The 26614-nt window shown below is 54.5% G+C and overlaps 1 protein-coding gene across 1 annotated transcript; it reads left to right on the top strand.

Moving 5' to 3' along the window:
- Positions 1 to 568: 568 nt before the first annotated feature.
- On the top strand, positions 569 to 26233 carry GNA11 (G protein subunit alpha 11). The gene is made up of 7 exons (XM_079771343.1): positions 569 to 754; positions 15816 to 16000; positions 17821 to 17975; positions 18566 to 18694; positions 21569 to 21698; positions 21854 to 22007; positions 23521 to 26233. Exons 1-7 carry the CDS (start codon positions 619 to 621, stop codon positions 23709 to 23711), a joined length of 1080 nt encoding a protein of 359 aa, XP_079627469.1. The 5' UTR covers positions 569 to 618; the 3' UTR covers positions 23712 to 26233.
- Positions 26234 to 26614: the final 381 nt, after the last annotated feature.

The raw sequence follows: 26614 nt of genomic DNA, 5'->3' as shown, positions 1-26614 counted from the left end.
CGACCCCAATGTTTCCTGTGGGGTTGGGGTCCCCAGCGCCCAGACCGCATTGGCGGGGTCCGTGCCTCCTGCTCTCTAGCGGAGCGGGGCCGACCTGGCTGGCCAAGCTGAGCCGAGCGCAACCGAGCGTGCCGGCTGAGTCCGCCACATTCCCACAATCCCGGGCGGCCCCGCCTGGCTCCCAGCTGAGCGTCCCCCTTCCCACGTTGGCGCAACCAAACCCGCGGGCGCGTCCGCTTCGCCCCGCCCCACCCCGCCCACCTCGACCGCTAGTCCCGCCCTTTCTGAGGGCGCGCGGGCCGCCGCCCCCTCCCATTGGTCGTGCCGCACGCCCGTCGGCTCTGGGCCCGCGCGGGTTAGGTTGTGCGGCGCTGTCGCTTGGTCGCAGCGGCTGCGGTTGGCGGCGGCGGTAGCGGCGGCGACGCGGGCTCAGGGCGGCAGGGCGGCAGGGCTGGAGTGCGTGGCCGAGCGGGACCGGCGTTCGCAGGCAGCCGAGCAGACCGGCCGTCCCGGGGGCCGGCGCCGAGGGCCAGGCGGGCGCGGCCGGGGCGGCTCCAGGCGAGGGCCGGGCCGGGGGGCGGCGGCGGGGGTGGCCGGCGGGCGGCCGGGGCCGGGACGATGACTCTGGAGTCCATGATGGCGTGTTGCCTCAGCGATGAGGTGAAGGAGTCCAAGAGGATCAACGCCGAGATCGAGAAGCAGCTGCGGAGGGATAAGCGCGACGCCCGGCGCGAGCTCAAGCTGCTGCTGCTCGGTGAGTGCGGCCGGGCCTGCGGGGTCCGCGGCGACGGTGCGCGTGCTGCCGGGCGGGGCCGACGCTGCCGTGCTGTCCGCGCCGGGCCGGGGGCCTCGGGGTCCGCCCCTGCCGTGCTGTCCACGCAGGCGTTCTGGGGCCTGGGGTCAGCTTCTGCCTGTGCAGCCCACGGTGGGGGTTTGGGCCTCGGAGTCGGTGCCCGTGTTGTCCACGGCGGCATCCGCGGCCTTGGGGTCAGCCCCTGCCTGTGTTGTGCATTGGCGGGGACCCTGGTTTTCGGGGGTCTGTCCTCGCCTGTACTGTGGGGTGCGCCCCTGCCTGTGCTGTCCACATGAGGTCCCAGTTTCTTCAGAGCCAGCCCCTGCCTCTGTGGCCCATGTCGAGTTTCTAGGAGTCACCTCCTGCCTTTGCTGTCCACATCTGTATCCCGGGTCCTCAGGGCCAGCCAGGGGGTCCCTGGTCTCTGCTGGATCAGCCCGACTTTGTTGTCCAGGTGGGGCCCCCAGAGCTATGACATTGAAGGTCTGGAAGGTCTGTCTTATGCCCCTTCTCAAGAGATGAGCCCCCTTCCTGCAGAGGGCTGGCCCTCTGTTTCTACCCTACTGAGTGTCCCCCGAGCTGCCCCCAGCGGATCTGTTCAGGCCCAGACCTTTGGTCTGTAATCCACAAGACGTGCCCCTCATCTCATACCCTTCCCACCAGGTGGAGCCCTGTTCCCTACGCTCAGGGCCTGTCCCCCCTCTACCCCCATTCCTTAAGCCATTTCTGCTCCTCCCTGCCCCCTGAGGGAAAAACTCTTTCCCTCGGGAAAGGGGTACACACCATGGGCGACAGCCTTTCTTTTCTTCCGGAGGTTTCTGTTTCGGCTGGAGGCTGGGGGCAGGTGGAGCCTTTGCAGGTTTTCAGAACTGGCGGACTCGTCAACCTCCCCCAAGTCTTTAACTTCTGCCTTGGTGGGGGCCGGTTCTCCTGGGTCCTCCTCCTCCTCAAGGGAAGATTCCTGTTTCCGTTCCTGTCTCCCCAGGGCACACCTGTTGCAGGGAGTGAGTTGGCCCAGCTGTCAGCAAAGTGTTGTCACCCCAAATAAGGGCTGTTGAAGGACTTACCTCTGCCGTCAAAGGCAAGAAGGTCATTTACAAAACAGAAACCTGGGCCCTGCCCTTTATGAGTCCTGCTTCAATTTCATTCCTGGACTGCAGGGAAAGTTGGAAAAGCTTGCAAGCTGCTTAGAGGTAGTTTTGATGGGCCTGGGCGGGATAAGGGGGAGGGTTTAGAGGTGGTGTGGAGCTCCTGATGATGAATAGAGGCATTGGTGGCCCTTTGGGAGGCAGCTGGTCTTGCCTGGAATGCATTGCTTCTCCCACCTGCAGAGTCCTCCCTTTTATGAAATACCTTCTCTACTTTTTTTTCCAAATGTATATTCTGATTTACCTAAAGACTATAAAATAGGCTATCTCTGAGAAAAGACAAGCAGAGAGTAACCTTAAAGTTTGGCAGAAACTTGCAATGCTATCCGAGTGGCACTTGGGAGGACTTTGTGGTAGGTGGCTTTTGCAGTGGGCAGTAGAGTTTATTTTGAAGGGGGGGGGGTCGTTATAAATTAGAAGTGTCTCAACATTGTCATCAGCTGGCCTTGATTGGGGCCTGTGTGAGTTTTGAGGTGCCCCTGCAGCCTGTCCTGAGTCTGTCCAGGCTTCGGATTGATGTGGGGCGTCAAGGCCACAAGTCAGTGGCCTATGCTCCTGCAGCCTTGGTGTGCCTCTGCATTCTCCCTGGGCTCCCCCAGGAGCCCTGCAGCGGATCTGGAATTGGCCAATGTCCACCTGAAGACGTGGGGGGAGTCAGTTGCAGGGGCACCTGTGTCTATAGTCCCACCCCTTCTCTCCTAAGGGCACCCAGCCAGCACAATTGGGGATCAGGCACCTGTTTCTTGAGGTTACGTCCTAAGCATGGAGGTCAGATAAGACAGTGTGGGTGATGTGAGCGCCCAGGTCCAAGGTGAAGGGTTCTGACATGAGGAGGATCATCATCAGTGCAGGGCAGAGGCCCAGGAGATGTGTGGGGTGGGGACTGACCCTGAGGCCCTCCTTACCCAGTGATCCTGCAGGCTTTGGGCCTGGGACCTTTTTGGGAACCCTGGGAACACTTAGTACTAGGCAGCCTGTCCTCTTAGATTGAATGCCCCTTGCTGGGAAGACTTTGATGACCAGAGGACAGGGTGGGGTATGAGGATGCAGGGAGGCATTCTTACTGAGTACCCTTTGCCTGGTACCCAACTGCTTGTAGGACTCATTTTAGCCCCCCATCCCCAGCAAGCCAGCCACTGGCTAGGGACTGTCCCCATTTTACAGGGGAAGACTGAGCTTTCCAGCTACAGTCTGGGCTGAGGGCCTTCCACCCCTTAGCTGCTCAGAGTGGAGTGCCAGCTTCCCTATCCCTGTGGCATCTCTGTGTGTGGGGGTCTTGTTTCTGTGAGGTTCTGGTGGTGTCTGCTTTGGCCCCTGGGTTTGGAACCAGGTGGAGCAAATTACTGTCACTGGAGAAGCCCTTGCCCACTTCACCAGGTAGGTCCCCTATCTCCTTAGTTCTGTATTCATGTGATCTGTGGGACCTCTCTGCCTGGTGGGGGTTTTAATGTCCCATCCTGGTGGCAAGAACGACCTACCTGTGGAGCTCCTAGAGCTGGACTCTGACCCTTGGACTGGGGGAACCTCTTGGGCTCTGTCCCCCGTGCTCCCTCCATAGCTCCTTTTTAAATCTCAAAGAGGCATCTCTTTTTCATACAGCAGGGTCTCCCCCTCGGCATGGGACATTGGGGCCAGGTCAGTCTCTGTAGGGGGCCACCCTGGGCACCGTGGGGAGCTGAGCAGCATCTCTGGCCCCACCCACTTTATGCCAGCACCCCCAGTCTGACAACCACAGATGTCCCCAGACATGGCCTGGTATACTTTGGGGGAGCAGGACTACCTCTGTTTGAGAGCCCCTGCCCCATGGTAACATAGTATAAAACGCGTGTTGCAGAGCTAGTGTATTAGTGTAAATTATTTTGTCAAATGTTTTGTGAGTGCTTAAAAAGTGGGTATTTTTGTTTGTAGAGTCCAAAGCTGTGTGCGTGCATGTATGTGTGCACTCAACACGCAGTGTACATGTGAATACATGGATACAGGTCTTCAATGTCATAGCTCTGGTGTTCCGGCAGTGTCCTTGTTAATATTCTGTCTGTTGTTGGGAATAGGATGGCGAGTATGCCTGTGCTGCAGGTCCCGACAGCATGCATCACTCTCCTATCCTGTGGACAGAATCCTGAGGCCCGTAGGAGCTCTGGGGCAGGGATCCCAGGCAGGCCCAGTGGCTTCTGTCATTTGATAGAAAACCACTGAGGGGGTCCCTTACCTGTGCCTCGAGGCAGGTTTCCCATTTGAAACTTAAGGCCTTCCATGGGAGCCCCATTTCAGAGGTCCAGAGGCCCAGCAGCCTGCCCGGGCTGAGCCCAGTGGCTCCAGGGATTTCTAAATAAAGCAGGGCGGTCAGTTCCGCAGGCTTCCTGTTGGCCAGCTCTGGGCCCCACAGGCGGTGAAAAGGCTCGGAATCTGGCATGGGGTGTGGTGGCTCCAGCGGGAAGGGCGCGCCTCCCAGTGCTTTGAGGTGCAGAACGGAGCGTGGTCACTGGCTCCTGGCAGAGAGGCCTGGCCAGGTCCCCTGCAGATCGAGAGAGCAGGAAGCGCCCATGGATGGCCTGTCTGTCCCTCAATTTCCCCTGGGGCTGTGGAAGGACCTCCATGCACCCCAGGAGTCTTACTGTGCTTGAAATTAAATGTTTTTGGCTAAAAGGGTTTGCTTTCCCGGGTGCAGTCCCTGGAAGTGCCTCAGGAGCCCAGACGGCCCTTGGACCCCACTGTCCTCTGTTTCCTTGCAAGTCCCAGGAAGACACCCAGTGCCTGGTCCTATGGGGCCTACCGGGCTGACTCCCCACAAAGGACAATTAGTGTTGCAGGCCTTCGGAGCATGGCCTCACCAGGTGTGTCACCAGGCTCTGGGGCCAGAGCTGGCACTCAACTCCATTTGCACAGACGACTGTGCTTCCGGTCTCGGCTCTGTGTGTGCCTAGCTGTGCCGGTCACTGCGGTGAGACTGGAGGAAGTGCTCAGCCTCAGACATTTAACCACAGAAGGTTTCACTTTCTGCTTCTTGTGGTGAAGTCTTCCTAGGTGCAGCCCCACAGCACGTTGTAGTTACCACCGCCTGTGGCCCTGGCGTTAGGAAACCAGACATAGCTTAGATGAGGACCTCTGCCAGAGGGTTGCTTTTGTCTCTTCTCTGTCCTGGCCCTGGGGTGGGTGCATCTGGTCTGGGACTCTGGGCCATGTGGGTGGGTAGAGCTGGAGAGCAGTGGGAGGAGCGGTCCCATCTCTGGTCCCAAAGGGCACCCCTTTCCCAGCTTGCAGCTGCAGCCTGATCAATGGGGACAGTCAGCCTTGGTGGCCTGCTCTCTGGTGTCTGTGAGCAGTGGATGGGATTCAGGATGTCTCCACGGGCTTTGGGAACCCGAGTGCAGGGTTATTTTTTGGTGTAACTCACGCTGCTCATAGAACTGGGATTCCATACCTCAGGTGGCTGGCTCGTGGGAGGGGGTGTTCATAGTTCCTGTGCCCCTAGGCCTGTCAACTCTCTATGCCTCTTGGCCTTAGGGCACCTGGTCTGTTGTGGGTGTGTTACCCTGCCAGAGTGACTCCTCATTCCCTTAAACACCCCCTACTTCCAGCTCTTGACCACCCCACTGCCACGTAGCACAGAGCCCTGCAGACCTCAGAAATGTGTTCTGAGTGACTGATTTGTGATTGGATTCAGTGCCCCCAGGAGGATGGAATGGTCACCTGGCACCCCCGACACCCCATCTTACCTGGATGTGAGGCTCCCTGCTCAGGCAGCCCCATTGCCACCTGCCTGTGGCCCTCTGCTCTGCTGGGTGGACACACGGGTCCTCAAGGGCACACCTCACAGCTGCCTGTCTCTGAGGCCCCCCTGTAGGAGGCTGGGTTCGTCCACCTCTCCCCCACCTTACCAGCCAGGGCTGGGCAGCAGGGGTGGTGCTTGCTTTGGGGTGGGACCATGGTAACCCAGTGCTGTTTCCTCATTTGTTGGATGGGAATGGTGCCCCTGCCCCTGAAGCACTATGGTACGATGAAATGGCTTACAGTAAGTGCTCAGCAAGCTGAAGAAGCTTTGTCCTGTTATCACTACCCTTTCCACTGGATTATTTGCATAAGTTCCCTTTAAAAAGCTACAGGAATAGTCCTGGGATATGGGTGTCCATACCAAGACCAAGCTGGGAAGTTCTAGAAAGTGCTGGAGTGGGCTTTCTGTCCCTGTGTAACTCCTGAGTCTTGGTTTTCTCTTCTGTGAAATGACAATAACTTAGGATTATTGCAAGGATAAAGTGGGGTGATGGGTATTAAGCTAGGGAGCGCCGCTCACAGTGTTCCTATTGGTGAGCCTGTCCCTCTCTCTTTCAGCAGGGTCCCCAGAGTTGGGTCCCAGAGCTCGGCTGTAAGGTATTCGACCATCAGGGTACTTTTTCTTTCTTTGTTTTTTTTTTTGTTGTTGTTCATTCTCACCCGAGGATATTTTTCCATTGATTTTTAGAGAGAGTAGAAGGGAGGGGAAGAGACAGAGAGAGAAATTGGTGTGAGAGAGCCACATCGATGGTTGCCTCCCTCCTGCACCCCAGCTTGTGTCCCAACCGGCCAGGGATCGAGCCTGCAACGGAGGTACGTGCCCTTGACGAGAGTCGAAACGAGGACCGTTCAGTCCGAAGGCTGACGCTCTATCCACTGAGCCAAACTGGCTAGGGCTGGGTGCTTTTCCTGGTCTCCAGCACCTGGTTGGTACTGTACGAGGTGGGTGCATTGTAAGCGCCTTAGAAGGAGCAGCTCCAGTTGAGACTGGTAGAAAATGCTTTTTGGATGTCATGTTTGTTTGCTGTGGACCTCGATTGGGATGGGGGATGGGGGGACGAAGAGTTGGAAGGGATAAGAGTTGACAGGTCAGACCCCTCTGGGAGACCAGGGGGTGGGGTGGGGAGTATGAACAGGAGACAGGTTGCCTGTGTCTGCCCCATTGTTCCTCTCATCTGAGTGGATGGGGATGTCTGTAGCTGGGCTGGGTGGGCGGGCGGGGTCCATCCGGCCCTGTCCTCCAGTTCCTGAACTCTGCCCATGCACCCACATCTAGTTGGGCTAGCTGGCAGGGATGAATGGAACTGGGGGCTCATGCCAGGCCCACTGACCTTCAGAGGCTTCAGAAAAGGCTGCGATAAGACCCAGCAGGTGGGGATAAAAGTGGGGGCTCAGAAGACACCCAGCAAAATGGTTGGGATGGCCAGTGCTACTGGGCTATTGCACAGTGGCCTCCGTTACAGCAGGCAGCATGTCCTGACCAAAGGTGTCGCACCTTGGAGGCTCCTGGGCAGAAGTCAGCTCCACTGACTGTCTTGGCGTAGAGATAAGATGAGTCCAGAGGTTCACACTTTCTGTCCTCCTTCCTGTCTCTTATCAGTGCAGGTGCCCACTGGTTGGTTCTCTTTCTGGCCAAGGAGCACTTCCCCCAGTGCACTTACGTTCTCTCACTTCCCTGTGGCTGTGGCGGTGGTGGAACAGGAGAAATGGAAGTCTGGGGATGGGGGAGACGCTGTGGTTGTGAAGCAAGAAGACCCGAGTCTTTTGAGTTACCATAGTTATCAGCTCTGTGATCTCAGCAAAGCCTCTTAACCTCTCTGTGCCTTAGATCCCTCACCTGTCCAGTGGGAGGTGGGATGATAGTTGTATCGCTGAATGAAAGAATGAACGGATGAGTGGGGGTGAGGAGTGTGGAATAGCTTTCCTTAGCTGCTCGAGGATTTTGTGTTTTCTGAGTCTCCCTGCATAAGGTCGCACCCTCTTTGATTTTGGAGCTGTTGACACAGCTCGAGGTCCATGTTGCATTTCCAGGCAGTGTTCCCAGGACCCTAGGTCCCCCTCAGTGCTATTGCCTGGGCCTCCCTGTGACCCTGTGGGTTCCTGGCTTCACTACTCACATCCCAGAGTGGTGGACAGCCCAGCGCCAGCCCCAAACCCCAGCTTCTGACTCTAACACTTAGGTTCTATTGCTAGATTGCGGCCACATGCCCCTGGGGTTGTGGGTAACTGCATACCCGAGTGTGTCAGTGGTATCAGATAAGTGCCAACCTTCCTGCTCTTCAGGTTGTGGCCGGCAGGGGGTTGAACCCCTATTCTCTCCCACATATGGGGGTGTTTGCCAGGGCTCAGGGCTCAGACTGACTTCCTTCAATCCAATCTGCCACCCTAGCTCTCCGCCAGTCAGTGCAGGCAGGTTGGCAGCCTCCACCCATCACAGAGGGGCTTGTTTTCCTTCCTCTTCTCTAGTTAGTCTCAGCTGAGGCAGCACTCAGACTCTATCCCCCTGATGGTGGCAGGACTAAGCGTGCCGAGGGGGTGTCCTGCAGGCCTGTGATAGGGGCTGACGGGCAGGAGGCTGCAGGCAGACCCTCTGTTGGGGAGCTGGTCCTCAGCGTGCTGAAAATGGGGACCTTACAGATACAGAGTGAACAGCAAGGATGGCCTCTGGAAAGAACAGCTCGGGTGTCGGGTGCTGGGCATTTCTTGGAAACCGTGAATTTGGGTTTCTGTGCCAGGAGCTCAGTAGGGTTGGAGGGATGGGCCCATGAGGTGATTTGTATTTAACAGTGGTAGGAACTCTGGCACACAGCTGCAGGCACCCACAGACGTCCTCTCAAAACACGGGGCTGGTCCTGTTGTCGAAAAACTATGGGTAGGCGGGGCAAAGGGGTCCATGGACATAAACTTGAGGTCTAACCGCAGCCAGGACCTGGAGCTACTCGGCTTGCTTACGGGGAGGTGGTACACATGCATCACTTCCCCACAGTGTCATTACCTGTGCAAGCACCTGAATCCACATCTGCCATCAGGGCCTTTAGCACTTCCAGCACCACAGGGAACCTCATACAACTCTTTTCTACCCATGCCCCTGCCCTTCCTGGCAACCACCCACCCACCCACCCATCCATCCATCCATCCATCCATCCACCCACCCACCAACCCATCCATCCATCCATCCACCCATCCATCCATCCATCCATCCACCCACCCACCCACCCACCCATCCATCCATCCATCCATCCACCCACCAACCCATCCATCCATCCATCCATCCATCCATCCATCCATCCACCCACCCACCCACCCACCCACCCACCCATCCACCCATCCACCCATCCACCCATCCACCCATCCACTCACCCACCCACCCACCCACCCACCCATCCATCCATCCATCCATCCACCCATCCATCCACCCACCAACCCATCCATCCATCCATCCACCCATCCACCCATCCACCCATCCACCCATCCACCCATCCACCCATCCACCCATCCACCCATCCATCCATCCATCCATCCATCCATCCATCCATCCATCCATCCATCTCTATAGTTAGACCTCTTTTAACCCACCTCCACCCCCTGCCCCAGGCCTTCATCACCCTGTTGCCTTGTCCATGGTTTTGCATATATACATATGCATACAAGTTCTTCGGTTGATCTCCCACCCACCCACCCTCTCCTGCCTTCCCTCTGAGATTCCACAGTCTTTTCCATGCTTCTGTGTCTTTGGATCTGTTTTGTTCATTAGATTCTACATATGAGTGAGATCATGCAATACTTGCCTTTCTCTGACTGGCTTATTTCGCTTAGCATAATACTCTCCAGGTCCCTCCATGCTGTCTCAAAGGGTAAGAGATCCTTCTTTTTTACTGCTATATAGTATTTCATGGTATATGTACCACAGCTTTTTTTTTTTTTAATCCACTCATCTACTGATGGACAGTTGGGCTGTTTTCAGATCTTAGCTACTGTAAATTGTGCTGCTATGAACATAGGGATACATACATTCTTTCTGATTGGAATTTCAGGTCTTTTAGGATATATTCCTAGAAATAGGATCACTGGGTCAAATGGCAGTTCCATATTTAAATTTTTGAGGAAACTCCATACTGTTTTCAATAATGGTTGCCACAGTATGCATTCCCACCAGCCGTGTACTAGGGTTTCTTTTCTCCCATCCTTGTCATTTTTTGATTTGTTGATGGTAGCCATTTTGACAGGTGTGAAGTGATACCTCATTGTCATTTTAATTTGCATCTTCCTGATGATCAGTGACTTTGAGCATTTTTAAAAAACATATTTGTATTGATTTCAGAGAGGAAGGGAGAGGGAGAGAGAGATAGAAACATCAATGATGAGAATCATCGATTGGCTGCCTCCTGCACGCCCCCTACTGGAGATTGAGCCTGCAACCTGGGCATGTGCCCTTGACTGGAATCGAACCTGGGACCCTTCAGTCCCCAGGCCAATGCTCTATCCACTGAGCCAAACCAGTCAGGGCTTGAGCATTTTTTCATATGTCTCTTGGCCATCTGTATGTCCTCTTTGGAGAAATGTCAATATAGGTCCTTTGCCCATTTTTTAATTGGATTGTTTGTCTTCCTTTTGTTAAGTTGTATAAGTTCCTTACATATTTTGGATATTAAACCTTTATCAGATATATAATTGCCCAATATGTTCTCCCATACAGTGGGCTCCCTTTTCATTTTGTTGATGGTTTCATTTGCTTTGCAGACGCTTCTTATTTTGATGTAGTCCCATTTGTTTATTTTCTCCTTAATTTCCTTTGCCCTAGGAGATGTATCCTTTAACGTATTGATACAAGAGATGCCTGAGGTTTTGCTGCCTATGGTTTCTTCTAGGATTTTTATGGTCTCATGGCTTACATTTAAGTCTTTTATCTACTTTAAGTTTATACAGGATCAGAAGACATACAGTCTCCTGGGGTTGAGTTTTTCCCCACTTGGCATAATTCCGCGGAGCCCATCAGCTGTTGGGTATGTCCATGGGGCTTCCTTTTCATTGCTGAGTAGTGTCTACGGTACAGGTGGGCTACAGTTTGTGACCATCTACTGGGTGAAGAACATCGGGACCAATGCCACTCTTTGGACATCTATATATAAAAAAGCCTAAGTGACCTTTACGACCGAATGACTGGAACAACCGGTCTATCAGTCGCTATGATGCGCACTGACCACCAGGGGGCAGATGTTTAACGTAGGAGCTGCCTCCTGGTCGTCAGTGTGCTCAGCCAGAAGCTGGGCTCACGGCTGGCGAGCTCAGCTGTGGTGGGGGGATCCTCTCCTGACTCCGTGGCAGCACTTCCGAGCAGAGGCAGCAGGTGCAGTGGGGCGGGATGGGCACGAGTGGCATGGGCCGGCCCCGGCTTGGGCTGCTCCCTGGCCGCCTGCCACTTGGCGCACTGCTGCATCTCCTCCGAGGGGTCCTGGATTGCAAGAGGGCGCAGGCCATGCTGAGAGCCCCCCGCCCCCCCGCCCCGTGCACAAATCCGTGCACCGGGCCTCTAGTTATGAATAAAGAAAGCTGCCTGGAATACTGAGTGTGAGTTCAGAGCAGCCACCCACTTTGTGGTTGGGGGTACGTTGGGTGCTGTGGACCAGTCCACGTGGACAGAATGAGGTCCGATCATTGGAGTCTTGCACATTTTTGTGTGACAAGATCTCCCAGGGGGAGCATGACTGGGCAGGATGAGTTGGAGGCCAGGAGGGCGGAGCTGACCAGGACCCTGGGGGAGTCTGCAGTAGACTGGGTGAGTGGCATGACACTTCTCTGGGCAGGTGGACATTGGGTCAGGTATGTGGGGGATACTGGGGCCAGAGATTCTGTCACAAGTGACACGTGCTGACAAGATGTGGCAGTAGCTGGTTGGCCAGGAGACAGGGCAGCTCAAAATGAAGGCCACAGCCAGAGCATCTGAAACAGGTTACTTTGGCTGGCACTGTGTGGCCCAGAGTCTGTCCCTCCCTCCCCCCTGGGCATATCAGTGGCTGAGCACCTCTCAGGCCAGCTGGACCTGGCCTGTTCCAGGGCAGAGAGCCCTGCTGGCTCCTGCCCCCATGCCACTGCTTCTGGCTTTGAGGCTTACACTCAGAGCTGGCACTGACGTCTCCCCACTCAGTCTCTGTTGGCTCAGATCACTGATAATACACAACACATGTTGCCCTCTTCAGCGGACTTTCCATCTCTGCAGCTGCCACTTCCACACCGTTCTTTTTCTGTTTTTACTTGAAAAGTGATGGCCACACTGACGATTCCACATCCTAGGTTACATTACCCTTGGGGTATCTCTTGCTTTTCCTCCCAGTTTTACTGAGACACAATTCATATGTAACATGTAAGTTTAAGGTGTACAACATGATGATTTGAAGCAAGTATGTATTGTGAACGATTGCCACAATTAGGTGAGTTAACAGCTCCAATACCTCATGTACTTGTGCTTTTTCGTGTGCTTTTGCCTCTTCTGGAGGTGATCACGGCTGCTATCTGCAGCATGGGGGAGCTTGCAGACTAGATGACCACAGGATTTGGATGACCTTGGCAACACATCTCATCCAGGACCCCTGATGTCTCCAGGGGCTGGCAGCTTCTCGCCAATCCTGAGGTGGCATTCAGGGCCCCTCCACAGACACTCCCCTCGCATCTCCCCTCCTCTCCTGGGGCCCAAGCAGTGTCACATGCTGATTCACATGGACTACAAGTGTGTATGTGTGTATGTCTGTATGACTGACACACACACATACATACCCAGTGTGCCTGTACTGCCTCTGGAGAGCTCTCTGGGGGGCTCTCATTGTCATTTTTGCCTCCATTTTTAAAAAGCCAGTGTGAGGCCAGTTCCTTTCTCATATGAGCAGTGATCTGGTTTTCAGACTCTTCACTTGCCCTCCTAGCATCCTCATGTGAAAGCCTAGGCTACTGTTCCTTCTGTAGTTGAGGTGTTGGCAGCACGAGGGGCCTTGTGGACTAAGCGTGGGACCTGCCCAGCTCGGCTTCAGGCTGACCTGTGGGGCTGCATCTGGGTGTTTGGCTTTAATTCTTGCACTTGTTTGACTGTTTCCAGTGAGAGAGCCTTTCAGACAGACCAGCAAGGCAGTTACCTTTGTGTAATAGCATTTTGTCAAAAATGGGACTAATCCCCTCCCTACAATACACTGGGTGGTATCTAGGGACATCTGTGGTTGTCACTACTGGGGGTGCTCCTGGCATTGAGTGGGTGGGAGCCAGGGATGCTGCTTAACACCCTACAATGCCCAGGACGAGCTTCCCCCCACAGAGAATGACCTGTCAACAATACCAAGGGGGGACCCTGGCCATGAGGAAAATGTATTAGAAATCACATTCCTACCACACCACTTGCCCCTCCCTGCAGTGTGTGTGAGGGAGGGGCAGCGAGGATCCATCTGGGACATGGGGTCACATGCACAGACCCACACCCCCTCCTGCCTCTGGAACTCAGGTGGGTTTGGGGCAAGTGAGCTTTTGGCCTCTTGTACATTTCTTGGCCGAGGTGATTGTCTGAGATTGTCTGAGGTAGGATGGTAGGGGATGGTATGGGGGTCGTTACTACTTGATGACAGAACCAAAGTCATATTTATTTATTCCATAAAGGACCTCAGGTGGTTAATAAAAGCACCAGAGCCCTAGCTGGTTTGACTCAGTGGATAGAGCGTCGGCCTGTGGACTGAAGGGTCCCAGGTTTGATTCTGGTCAAGGGCACATGCCCAGGTTGTGGGCTTGATCCCCAGTAGGGGGCGTGCAGGAGGCAGTCTATCAGTGATTCTCATCATTGATGTTTCTCTCTCTCTTTCTTCCTTTCTCTCTGAAATCAATAAAAATATATATTTTTAAAAACTACCAGAAAGACAGCTACAGCCAAGGTCCCTGCTTTGTGATGTGTCTCATTTGTGACTCAGGTCTCCTTGAGTGAGCTCAGCGCCTGTGGTCAGTTACTCGGATGCTGGTTGAAGACCTCCTGGCTGCTGGGCAGTGATCACTGGGGGGCCCATGGAATCGTCTCTTCTCCAGGAGCTCCCTCTCACAGAGGCTGCTGACAGACTCCTGCAGAGAGACTCCTCACACAGGCAGTGGTGATGGTTCCCAGTGTCCAGGGAGGGGAGCTGCTGCCTGGGGCTCAGGGTTTTCTGGGCACAGGCCCGGTCACAGGTGGCTGTGAGCAGATGGCACCATGGACAGAGGCATAGTTCTGGCAAACACCTGGAGGTGGGTGCCCAGGTCAACTCACAGAAAGTGCTGAAGATGAGCCTAGAGGGATGGGTTCGGCAAGTTTGGGATATTCTGAGTCCCCAAAAGGGGGTTCAGGGGTTCAGTCTGTGAGAGGGGACCTGTGTTGTGTTATTGAGGGCCTGAGACAGTGCATTCTTAGAATGTAGTAGTTCTCTCTTGCTGTATACTAAAATCACTCCCGGCCTAGCTGGTTTGGCTCAGTGGATAGAAAGTCAGCCTGCGGACTGAAGGGTCCCGGGTTCGATTCTGGCCAAGGCATAGGCCAGGGTTGCAGGCTTGATCCCCACTGGGGGACATGCAGGAAGCAGCTAATCAGTGATTCTCTCTTATCATTGATGTTTCTATCTCTCCCTCTCCCTTTCCTGAAATCAATAAAACATATATTTAAAAAAAATAAAATCACCCCAAAACTTAGTAGCTGAAAACCACAAACACTTGTTATCTCTGAAGATTCTCAGGTTTCTAGCTGAGAGTCTCTTATGAGTCTGCAGTAAAGCAATCAGCAGGGGCTGGAGGAATCCCTTCCAGAGTGGCTTCCTCATGTGGGTGTAGGTGGGAGGCCTCAGCTCCTAAGAAGTTTGTGGACACATTAAAAACCACTGCAGTTGCTGTCCCTATGTGTGTGTATGTGGGGGTGTACAAAAGTGGGCTGACCAGGTGCTGGAGTGGGGCTGGGAGGGATCGGAGGCACAGAGGACTCCTGGTTGAATGGCATGTATTGAGACCAGGGCCTCATCTTGAGGCTGAGGTAAGGACACAGCCAGCTGAGTGGCCCCTTTTACATGGTTTTCCTGACTTTCTGATTTGTCGAGGCAGCAGAGCCTCAGTGTGCCCCTCTCTGAGGTTGGGGGTCAGAGCACTCACCCTAGAAAAGCCCAGGAAGGTGGTTGTATCCCCTCATGCTTATTGAGGAAGAAATGAGACACAAAGGGGTTCGGTGATGCGCCATCAGCATGGTTTCCAGAATAGAGATAAGAGTGGATGTGGTGATGGAGGGCAGAGAGGTGACACCCAGGGTGGACATGGGACACAGTGCTGTGGTCACATGGGGTAGAGCCTTCAGGATGGCTTGATATTGGGTTTGGTTACAAGTTTGGAGCTAATCAGAAAGGAGCTTCCTGAGGTGATGATCCTGAGTCCTGCGACTCGATTTGGTCCTCACTGCTGTGGCCTCAGATGCAGATACCAAACTCCTGCCCCAAAGGAGAGTGTTCGGGAGGGACTCATTGAAGACGAGTGGTGGGAGGTCGACAGACATTGTCAGATTAGACAGGGATCCAGGGTGGGCTTGGAAAGGGCTGAGTGCACTCCAAGGGAGAGGTCACTAAGCCTGACTCGGTAAGGAGGTGGCAGCCTCTGGTGGAGAGACATGTAACTTCTACGGGATTCCGAATCTTCATATGCAGCCCTGTTAAACTCGGATGCTCTGCTGACTCGTACCCAGTGCGGTGGCCACTCACCTGTCGCTGTGACCTGGCAAGACACTTGGGAGGATGGGCCTGCCTGCTGTGGGCCCGGGGACTAAACACCCTGCATATGTCATTTTTCCTTTTTCCGTACCTCAGTTTCCTCTTGTGTAGAACAGGTGCAAGTGGGAGGATGACCAAGGCAAGTCTCAGGGATGTGCTTCAAAGAGTGGTCGCCTGTTGGTCAAGTGTGTCCCATGTCTCCTCTGAAGATGGGCGAGCCACTTGGAGCCAGAAGCATGTGTCCCAGAGACTCAGCTACTGGTGTGCTGAGTGAGGGGACACGGGGGACAAGGCGAGTGTGTGAGCTGTTAGCATGTGGGTCTTGATCCCTTTTCTATCTCACTGGGCAAATGTTGCATGTTGCAGGCACAGGTGAGAGCGGGAAGAGCACGTTCATTAAGCAGATGCGCATCATCCACGGGGCTGGCTACTCGGAGGAGGATAAGCGGGGCTTCACGAAGCTGGTCTACCAGAACATCTTCACCGCCATGCAGGCCATGATCCGGGCCATGGAGACCCTGAAGATCCTGTACAAGTACGAGCAAAACAAGGTGAGGCCATAGGCTGTGGGGAGGTGCCACCTGGGCAGCACATGGGCTGAAGGAGGTGGTGGGGCCACTGCTGAGCCCACACATTCTGGAGGAACCCCAGGTTCCCCTGTCAGGTAGCTGTAAGTGCCCCCATTCTATGGACTGGGAAGCTAGCCGACAGGTTAGCTGCCCTGGCGTGAGCTGTGCGAACTCCTGGTTTCTAGTCCCTCAGAGGATACCTTGTCCTACCAGGCGCTTTACACACCATATTTGGCCCTCTTGGTGAACCCATGGAGGGGGCACTTCCCTCTCGTGTTTTTTTGTTGTTGCTGTGTTTTTTTTTGTTTTTTTTTTTTTTAGTAACAGCTCTGTTGAGATGGAATTCACATACCACAAAAGTCACCCATTTAAAGTGTGCAACTCGTTTTTAACATTCGCAGAGAATCATGCACCATCACCTTTATTTAATTCCAAAACATTTGCATCTCCCCAAAAAGATGCCCTGTCCTGCCCTGGCCGGTGGCTCAGTTGGTTGGAACGTCGTCCTGTACATCTAAAGGTTGTGGGTTCAATTCTCAGTCAGGGCACATACCTAGGTTGTGGGTTCAATCCCTAGTCAAAGCGCGTACGAGAGGCAGCCAATAGATGTTTCTCTCTCACCTCGATGTTTCTCTCTCTCCCCCTCTCTAAAATCAATAAACATATCCTGGGGTCAGGATTTTAAAAAGAAAGATACTCTGTCCCCATTAGCAGTCACTCTCCATCTCCCTCCTCAGCCTCTGGCAGCCATGAACCCACTTCCCATCTCTGTGGATGTGCCTGTTCTGAGCATTTCACATGAATGGAATCACATAGTGTGGCCTTTTGTGTCTGGCTTCTCTCACTGAGCATTGTTTTCAAGGTTCATCCACACTGTAGTGAGTGCCAGTGCTTTCTCCTTTCCTGGCAGAATAATAATCCAGTGCATGGATGGGCCACATTCGCCCATTGATGGACATTTGGCTCTTCGCACTTTTCGTCCGCTGTGAACCCTGGTGCTGTGACATCTATGAACAAGTTTTATTCGCACACCTTTTCTCATCTCTCCCGGGCCTGTACTTGGTGACACCTGCTCTCCCTAGTGGCTGCCCTGCCAGCTGTGCGCCCATGGCTCTCACTGGTGGCCTGTTTGACTTTGCTTCCATAGATCTGTGTTCGGAGACTTCTCACATGCCCAGAAGTTCTCCTTGGGCTAATGCACGGCATGGAGTCCATATCTGTCAAAATATGGCTTAAATGAATTAATTTACTTTTAGACTGAATGCCAGTCAGCCAGATTTCTAATATGTCTCTGATAGGTGTGTTCTTACCTTTACCCCAATTCACAGGTTTTCAGGGACCCCTACCAGCCTCACCATCCTGGCTGTGGGGCCACATGTGGGGCCAGCTTGAGCCTCTGGCCCATTGGGTCTCGATTTGTAGGGTCTCTTCCAGCTAAGGCCCAGTTCAGAGTCCAGTTCACACTTGGACCATAGATGACCATCAGCATCTAGGACAGAACTGGGCAAACTGCAGCCTGTTTCTATAAATACAGCTTGATTGGCACATGCCTCCCTGACCTGCAAAAGCCCCCTCCTACATAGGGGGACATGGTGGCCCGGCAGGCCCTGCTCCAAAGTGCCCCAGTCTTGGGTTTGCTTTGAGACCTGTTCTTTCTCCCTTGTGTTTACACAAAACTAGAGTTTATGGTTCTAACTCTGATTGGCTGGTGCTGAGTGTGGCCACATCCTGGGACAAAGGATGCACCCCTTGTGTCCAGGCCATTGGCAAGCCCATGGCCTTTTCCTCTCCTGCCCTCACAGGCCAATGCGCTCCTGATCCGGGAAGTGGACGTGGAAAAGGTGACGACATTTGAGCACCGGTACGTCAACGCCATCAAGACCCTGTGGAATGACCCTGGCATCCAGGAGTGCTACGACCGGAGGCGGGAGTACCAGCTCTCCGACTCCGCCAAATAGTGAGTGAGGCGCTGCCCGCCTACCCGCCAGAGAATGGCCTGAAGGTCACGTGGGTCCTAGCCAGGGTCCTGGGAAAGAGAAGGGACCTTAGGGGAAACTGAAGCAACCTGGGAAAAGGGTGGACTCAGTTAATGACACTGAATATTGACTGGTTAGTTGTGACAAATGCACTAAATTAATTGAAGATGTTCATGGTAGGGAAGGTGGGTGTGTGCTGGGAATTTCTCTTGTGTCTCTACAACTTTTCTGTGGCTCTGAAACGATCCTAAAATAGTAAATTTATTTCTGAAAAGTCACCCGTCCAGCCCGGCAGCCTCTCTTGGAAACCCTGGCGCTGGTCCCTTTTCTCCTTCTAGAGCGGGAGAGTCCCTCCCAAGTCTTCCCCTGATCAGCATCATTGTGTCCCATGAGACCCAGAGAATGACCTGCTCCTTCCTGTCCAGGTTGGGGGTGGGGAGGCCTTGTTCCATCTTTTCCCGAGTATTCCTGGCTGTTTCAGGTGAGACCCCTGCAGGCCCCTCCTGGTTGCTTGGGATGTCTCCTCCCCTCACAGCCTGGCCTGAGCAGCCCTGTCCCTGCTCTGTTGCAGCTACCTGACCGATGTGGACCGCATTGCCACCTCGGGCTACCTGCCCACCCAGCAGGACGTGCTGCGGGTCCGTGTGCCCACCACCGGCATCATCGAGTACCCTTTTGACCTGGAGAACATCATCTTCAGGTGCCTGTGTCCTGGTGTCCTGGGAGTGGTGGCATTCTGGGGAAGCCTGGGGTTCTGCAGGCTGCTGTGATGGCTGTTCCTTTCCAAACCCAGAGCCCCCATTGTGGGGGCAGCAACGATCCTGGTCTTTGCCCTCAGGGAGCTTCTGATCCAGGACGGGAGATAAGATTTATAAATAAGTAACTATCTCCAGTTTCAGAGTGAGCCAGGCCCCAGTGCCTGTTGGGGCTGGCCAGAGGTGGCCTCAGGGAGACGGCCTATTGGTGGGGCCTTTGCAGTGGAGTGTGTGTGAGGGAGGGTGCTGACTTGTGCAGGAGTGGGTGGGTGGTCTAGAGTTCCTGCCAGAGCAGGGGTGCTGTGGGCAATTGAGGGTTTCTGAAGGCCCCTCTTGTCCACTTGTACACCTCTTGTCCAGCTGTGCCCTCATCCAGCTGCACTGTTGTCTGGCTGTGTGATTAAAGAAGGCAGGCCAGGGGCCTTGGCACCAAGCTTATGGTCTGGCGCTGATCGGAGCTCAGATGTCATCGAATGATGGCCTAATTAGCCTGATGTGTGAGATGGGTCTGGTCCCAAAGGGCAGACTTCGTGTGGAGACCTGGCCCCTGGGGGCCCCGGTTTTAGCCCAGCTGCACTGGGGAGGCTCATGCTCCAGAAAGGCTGTGACCCCAAACACTTAGTCCCTGATGGCATTCCCCAGACTGGCTGCAGCTGCCATCATGTGCCTGGCATCTTGGCCTGTCACCACTCTCCTACCCTTCATAGTCACCCTGGCATGTCCGCCGTCCACCTGTACTTTTTGGAGTCTCCTCTGTGAAATCCCCACCAGGTGGATTCGCCTCTGCTAGCCATGGTGGGGCAGCCTGAGTCTCAGACCTTCCCTGGGGCCATTTCTGTTTGAGCCCTGCCTTCCGCGCGCGCGCGCGCATGTGTGTGTGTGTGGCGGCAGCTGTAGGGATACCTGTCTTTTCCAGTTCAGGTTGGAGGCTTGAGGGCTGCTTTCCCTTATAGCCTTTGTCTTCCTTTTTAAAAACAGAGTCTCTCCTTATTTTAAAAACGTAGGGACCCTGGCCAGTGTGGCTCCGTTGTTTGGGCGTTGTCTGTGCACCAAAAGGTTGCTGGTTCAGTCAGGGCACATGCCTGGGTTGCAGGCTCAATCTAAAAAATCTTTAAAAACCTGGGGAATTCAGCCCTGGTGTTGCTCAGGGGTAAAGCGTTGGCCTGTGCACTGGAGGGTTATGGGTTCAGTTCCCGGTCAAGAGCGTGTACCTGAGTTGCAGGTTCCATCTTCGACCCTAGTTGGGGCTTGTGCAGGAGGCAACCCATCAATGTCTCTCTCACATTGATGTCTGTCTGTCTGTCTGTCTGTCTCTCTCTCTCTCTCTTTCTTTCCCTCCCTTCCTCCCTTCCACTCTTTCTAAAAATCAATGGAAGCCCTAGCCAGTTTGGCTCAGTGGATAGAGCATCGGCCCATGGACTGAAGGGTCCTTGGTTCAGTTTCGGTCAAGGGCACGTATCTCGGTTGCAGGCTCAATCCCTGGCCCTGGTCAGGGTTCATGTGGGAGGCAACCAGTCTATGTGTCTCTCTCACATTGATGTTTCTCTCTCTGTTTCTTCCCCTCCCTTCCACTCTCTCTAAAAATCAATAGAAAAATATCCCCGGTGAGGATTAACAAAAAAGATAAAAATCAATGGAAAGAAATATCCTCGGGTGAGAATTAACAGCAGATAAAAGAAATCCCCTGTAACTAACCCTGTCTCTCAGACATTGTCCCCAATCCCCCCCCCCACACACACACACACACACTCCCCTTTTTGTTTCTGGACCTCTTGTTTCTTACCTGCTTCTCACGCTGGATAGTGAACTTTGCAGCCTGCTGTGTTCACCCAGTAACAGGACACAAAGCTTCGCTCTCTGTGGCTGTCCCTTCATTCCCTCGCAGTGGCTGACACGTGTTCGTCAACTGAATGCCCCTCGGTCTGAGTCTCCCTGTGGGGGAGGCCGAGACTAGGGCTAATGTTTTATAGACAATGCTGCATTGCGACCAATGAGGGGAGGGTGTTTCCAGATGCGGGATGTGGGGTCCCAGGGTGGGCCCACATTGCAGGTCCCACTGGGTTCGCACCTCACATCCACACACAGTGCCTGTCCACTGGGCACTTTATTTTTTTAATATATTTTTATTGATTTCAGAGAAGAAGAGAGAGGGAGATAGAAACATCCATGATGAGAGAGAATCATTGATCAGCTGCCTCCTGCACGGCTCCTACTGGGGATCGAGCCCACAACCTGGGCATATGCCCTTGAACGGAATCGAACCTGAGACCCTTCAGTCCATTCTGCAGGCTGACGCTCTATCCACTGAGCCAAACTGGCTAGGGCTCCACCGGGCACTTTAGACCAAGGGCTCCTATTAGGGCAGAAATCAGATGTGAGGCCTGTTCCCACAGATCTGGAGGGGCTCTGATGGCTCCTGCAGATATGGGAGACTGCTGGTTCCCATAGGTATGGGGCCCTCCTGGTTCCCACAGATAGTACAGGTCCTCATGGCTATAACATGTATTGGGGGTACTCTTAGGGCTCTAAAGGTTTTAGGGGTCTGTTGGGATCTAACAGGTATTGAGAGGCCCTGTGGCTCTAATGGATATTGGGGGCTCTTCTGCCTCTGATATGTTTTGGGAGACCCTCAGGGCTCTAATGGGTATTGGGGGCACTCATGACTCTAACCGGTATTGGTGCACTCTTGGGGCTTTGGTGGGTATTGGAGTGCCTGACTCTAGCAGACAGAGCATGTTGGTGGGGAGGGGCTTGCTGGGGGAAGTAGTGCTATTTGTAGAGCCCAGCACTGAGCCCCTGTGCACTCCTGTCCCCTGCAGGATGGTGGATGTGGGAGGACAAAGGTCCGAGAGGAGGAAGTGGATTCACTGCTTTGAGAATGTGACATCCATCATGTTCCTCGTGGCCCTTAGTGAATACGACCAAGTCCTGGTGGAGTCGGACAACGAGGTAAGACGTCCTGCCCAGTGCTTGGACTGCCAAGGGGAGGGAGGCCCTGGGTAGCAGTGAGGGGCTCCCCTACTCACCAGCCCCTGGCCCTTCTGAGGGCTCCGGATGAGGGCGGCTCCCAGGGCCTCATTGATTCTGGAGCCTTCCCTCTGCAGAACCGCATGGAGGAGAGCAAAGCCCTGTTCCGGACCATCATCACCTACCCCTGGTTCCAGAACTCATCAGTCATCCTCTTCCTCAATAAGAAGGACCTGCTGGAGGACAAGATCCTATATTCCCACCTGGTGGACTACTTCCCCGAGTTTGATGGTGAGTCCAGGGGATCCTTGCCTCTCTGTGCCTCATCCTCCCTGCTTGGTCCCCGCAGAAACGAGGAGACGCTCCAGAGCCCCCGAACCTGACCGGATCTATCAGGGATGTGAGCTGGGGGTCTCCAGCACATCCCTTAACCTCTTTGGGCCTTGGTGCCTTCATCTGACAGGAGGAAGGTGGTTCCCTTGGGCCTGAGCATGCTTAGTGCAGGCCAGAGCTTCCCATGGCCCCAGCACTATATTCTCATTGCTTCCTCCAGGACCCTCCCAAGCATTTGATGGGCAGAAAGGCCTTATCCCCAGGGAGAGCATCATCTGTGGGAGGGGGCACCTTGCAGTCGGTACACAGCAATAGGAGGGACACGCTGGAATGTTCAGCTCCCAGTCCCCCATTCAGTGGGCTGTCCCTGATTGCCCACACAGAGTGAGAAGTTCATGTGGGCTCAGTGGCCCGGCCATAAGGAGGAGCGTGGTGCTGCGAATACAGAGTGACCCAGGACAACCATCCCAACCCCTCCCTGGATCAGCTGAACTCCTAATGGAGGGCAGACAACTCCTGTGTGAACCATCCCAGCTTTTGGCACCCCACTCTGTTGTGTGTGAGCTGTAGCTGTCTGCCCAGGGCGCTCAGTCACTCCCTCCCTCTAAAGCAGGTGGTGGTGCCCATGCTGGGTGCCCATGCTTGTTAGGAGAGCAGGGATCATGGATGGGACATCTCCCTAAGTGCTACTGCCTGTGAAACACAGTGCCCAGTCTTCGAGTTGGGGGTGATAGGCTTGGCCTGACCCGTCATGGGTGGGGCCTTGTGATCTAGGCCATTGGCTCCTGCCCTAAAAACCTGAGTGAGGCTGGCAGGAATTAGGGTGCTGGGCTCTGAGCTCAGTCCTCTGGGCCTCTTGGGTGGGAGGGGGGGTGTTGGTGGGGCAGACAGGAACTCTGTTGGAGGGAGAGTAGGAGGTTAGCTGGGAAGGGACAGTGGAGATGATGGACCAAGACTTAGGGTGGGTGCAGACCATAGACAGGAAGGATGGAAATCGTGGGCAGAAGCCTCTGGGCAAAGGTGTGGACAGTTGGATGGACAGCCAGGCTGGGGTGGCAGCTGTTTGAATGTGCAAGGGTGTGTGGGTATGCATGTAGGTCTGGGCACATGTGTGCACGTGTGTGCACGCATGCCCGTGTGTGGATGCGGGTGTGTATTTGTGGTGCAGTGTGCGTGGAATCTGGTGAAGTGAGGCTGGAAGGAAAGTTGGCCCTGTTTGGAGGTGATGGGAGCATCCCATGTGCACAGCAAGTGGTGGTCCCAGCTGGGTGGGGCCAAGGGCCAAGTGGGTGGAGATGAGTGAGGGGCTCTGCAGACTCTATGCACACCCACACGCAGAAAGCTGCCTCCTCTCAGGCACATCTCAGCCCAGGCACATAAGCTGCCCCACATGGCTGGCACCCCAGTCCCCGTTCCTTGTCCCTTACACGACACGTCTGGGCCGCCTGACTAATCCGCCTCACCTCCCCAGGGCCTCAGCGGGATGCGCAGGCTGCCCGGGAGTTCATCCTGAAGATGTTTGTGGACCTGAACCCTGACAGTGACAAGATCATCTACTCACACTTCACTTGCGCCACTGACACGGAGAACATCCGCTTTGTCTTTGCGGCCGTCAAGGACACCATCCTGCAGCTCAACCTGAAGGAGTACAACCTGGTGTGACCCTGTGGAGAGCCCGCGGGACAGACCCTCCTGTGTGATGATGTGACAGCGGCTTTGACCGCAGAGGAGCTGATTTTTTTTTCATATTTTTAACAAATGGTTTTTATTTCACAGTTATCAGGGGATGTACATCTTTCTTTCTATATACTTCGTGCACCTTCTCACCTTTTGTCAGCGGCACAGGCTGCCTTTTTCTGGCCTTGACTGTGGCTCGCCTTTTTCTAGAAAAAAAAAAAGGAAAAGAAAAAAAAAGAAAAATGAGACAAGCGGAGATGAGACAGACAAGTGCCCTGCCCCCAGCGCCTCCAGGCCTTCCTAGGCCCCCCGACCCCAACCCCTCGGGGTTGCACCTTCGGCCACCGTGGGACAGAACCGCCCAGCTGGCCCTGGTTCCTTGATGTGGAGATGTGGGGACGTGGAGACTGACTGTTCTTTCTTCCTTTTTTTAAGTTATTGCCATCTTCACGACTATGCTGTATTTTTGCTCACTGGACTCCAAGAAGTGGGGGTGGGTGGCTCCCCCTGTTGCCCACCCTGGGAAGTGCCTAACCATTTTTTTATTTCATTTTAAAGGAAAAACAAAAAGTATAAGGGCTCCTCTGCAGAAGATATCTCCGGACCCGGTCTGTCTCCGGTGGTGCCTGGTCCTGGGCTTGGGGTCCTCTGAGCTGTGTCTCTAGGGCCATCTGGTCTTCTTGGAGCTCCCTGTGTACCCGAGGGTCCTGTGCTCACCACCCAGGCCGGAGAGCGCCCGTGGGAGCCCACATGGCCTGGGAGTCAGGAGAGGGCCCACTTGGATGAGAGTCACTTTTGCTTTCATTCCATTTTGTAGCCAATTTGGAAACAGTGATGACTGTGGGCTGGGGACTTTTTCAGAATATTCTCAGGTCTGTTCCCACAAAGCAGAGAGAGGTTGAGGGAGAGTCCTGTGGTGGTTCCCAGGCGTGGTGGCCGCCATTGCACGCACTTGCTGACCCCTGGGAATCAAGCAGGCAGCAGGGGCACTTTGCCCAGAGCTGTTGAGGGTCGCGTGGGAGCCAGCAGCTGACACCTTGGCCCTGGGCGGCCTCCAGGCCATGGTCATGCATCAAGCCAGAGCCATGGGCTGCCTGGCCTAGGTCCCCCTCCCAGAGGGACTCTGAGGGAGGGCACAGCAGGGGGCTGGTCTTTTGAGGGGAGGGAGTTGGCTTTTCATCTGATGTAGACTGAACACTACAGTGTTTGTTTTGTTTTGCACAGTGGAAGGGGAACGGGCCGCCCACTACACCTGGACCCTAAAGGAGCAGTCTGTGTGGCTGCTCCTTTTTGGGGCCATTTACAAATGCAAAAGAAACAACACACAAACCGAACCCACCCTAACAGCCAGTCCTACTTCCTCCTCTCCCCATCCCACCGGCAGGACAAAGCCAGGAGAGCCTCAGGGCAATGGGGAGCCAAAGACAGGCAGAAGTTGGGGTGGCTACATTCCTGGTAAGCAGCTCCATCTGGGGCAGAATGAGCTGGGGCTCCCTAGCTTCTCAGCCAATTTTCCAAAAAGGGTCCTTTTTGTGCCATGTGTCTATTTGAGAGGGTTGAACATAACCCCATTCTCGCCTCAGTGGGGGGAGCAGGTGGTGCTGCTGGCGGTGGGCCCGTGTGAGGACTTGAGGTCCTCATAGGGTGGGCATCTTGATGTCCCAGCACCTCTCCAGGGTCCAGGTCACAAAAAGGGAACTGGATTGGGCTCTTGAGAGGTGGCATGAGCATGTGGGGGAGGCACCAGGAGAATTAACTCCTCTTAGGAGGCAGTGTGCCAAGCATCCCACAGCCCAAGGCTGGCTAAAGCCCCCCCCCCCCCCCTTTCTGGACCTTCTGGAACACCATGGGCCTGGCCCCACTCCAGGAGCTGAGGGCAGGGCCAACCAGTGTCCCGGGGGGAATCCAAGACCAGTTTTGTGCCAGTGCCAGCCGGGGCCAGAGGTCCCGGTCCCATGCAAGCTTGGTCAGTGTCTTTGATTTTCAACCTGATGAACTCCTAATGCTTTCTCTCACGTGCCAGCCTCCCAGCTCCTCCCACTGTGTCAGATCACCCTGCAGTATAGCCATTCCCCGGCATCCAGCTCCTTGAGAGACCGGAGACGTCTTAGTGCCAATGCCCCTCGCGGCAGTGCAGGAACTTGCGGCTGGTGGGGTGAACGCTGTCGGGTTAAACTTGTATATTACACAGTCCTGATTTCAGACGATTTAAACCTTAACCTATTTAAAAAATATTATATAAAATGCTGTTTTTAAACCTTTTGTCATTTGAAATGCATGTATTGTCACGTGTGCTGGGGGATGGGTGCAATTAGCTCGATGCCAACCCATGGCAGAAGCTGTCCTGTCCAGGTGGGTGGGCGGCAGGTTCTGCTCAGTGTGTCGGGGCCCTGACCCCTTAATCCAGAGACGCCTGATGGAAGTTGACTTTTCATATCTTTCTCCTGAAATGAATTGTTTTAAATTGGAATAAATCTTGTTCCTAAATGCTGCAGCCTCTCTGGCTTATTTCCTTTGCTGGCCACAGGGATGGGTGGGGGGCTGCAGAGGGGCCCTGAAGGTCCCAGGGGTGTTGCCTGGTCCCCAGTGGCTAGCCTGGATCCTGGCACCTTCAGACTGGAATCTGAGCTCATGGGACCCATTGCCATGAATTCCTTTGGAAAGCCTTCCGTCCTGGGCTGGATGGGGGCACCAGGGCCCTTGCTCTGAGGTCTGGAGTGCTGGAGCATCCTGCAAGGGAAGTACCTCCTGCCTTGGCTGGGTTTGTTAAGAGTGTTGTCCCAACGAGCCAGGAATCTGGGTTTGATCCCCCCTGAGGGCACATAAAGAATCAACCAATGAATGCATAAATAAGTGGAACAATTCCATGTTTCTCTCTTCCCTCCCGC

This window comes from Cnephaeus nilssonii, assembly GCF_951640355.1.
Source record: "Cnephaeus nilssonii genome assembly, chromosome: 5".
Taxonomy (NCBI): domain Eukaryota; kingdom Metazoa; phylum Chordata; class Mammalia; order Chiroptera; family Vespertilionidae; genus Cnephaeus; species Cnephaeus nilssonii.
Note: the sequence above shows the minus strand (reverse complement) of the source record. Positions and strands in the feature narration are given on the sequence as shown.

Excerpts from the sequence above, each read along its gene's own strand:
- GNA11 (XM_079771343.1), top strand. The coding sequence starts at position 619 with ATGACTCTGGAGTCCATGATGGCGTGTTGCCTCAGCGATGAGGTGAAG. Across the intron at positions 755-15,815 it reads GCTCAAGCTGCTGCTGCTCG|GCACAGGTGAGAGCGGGAAG; the intron begins GTGAGTGCGGCC and ends TGCATGTTGCAG. Across the intron at positions 16,001-17,820 it reads ACAAGTACGAGCAAAACAAG|GCCAATGCGCTCCTGATCCG; the intron begins GTGAGGCCATAG and ends CTGCCCTCACAG.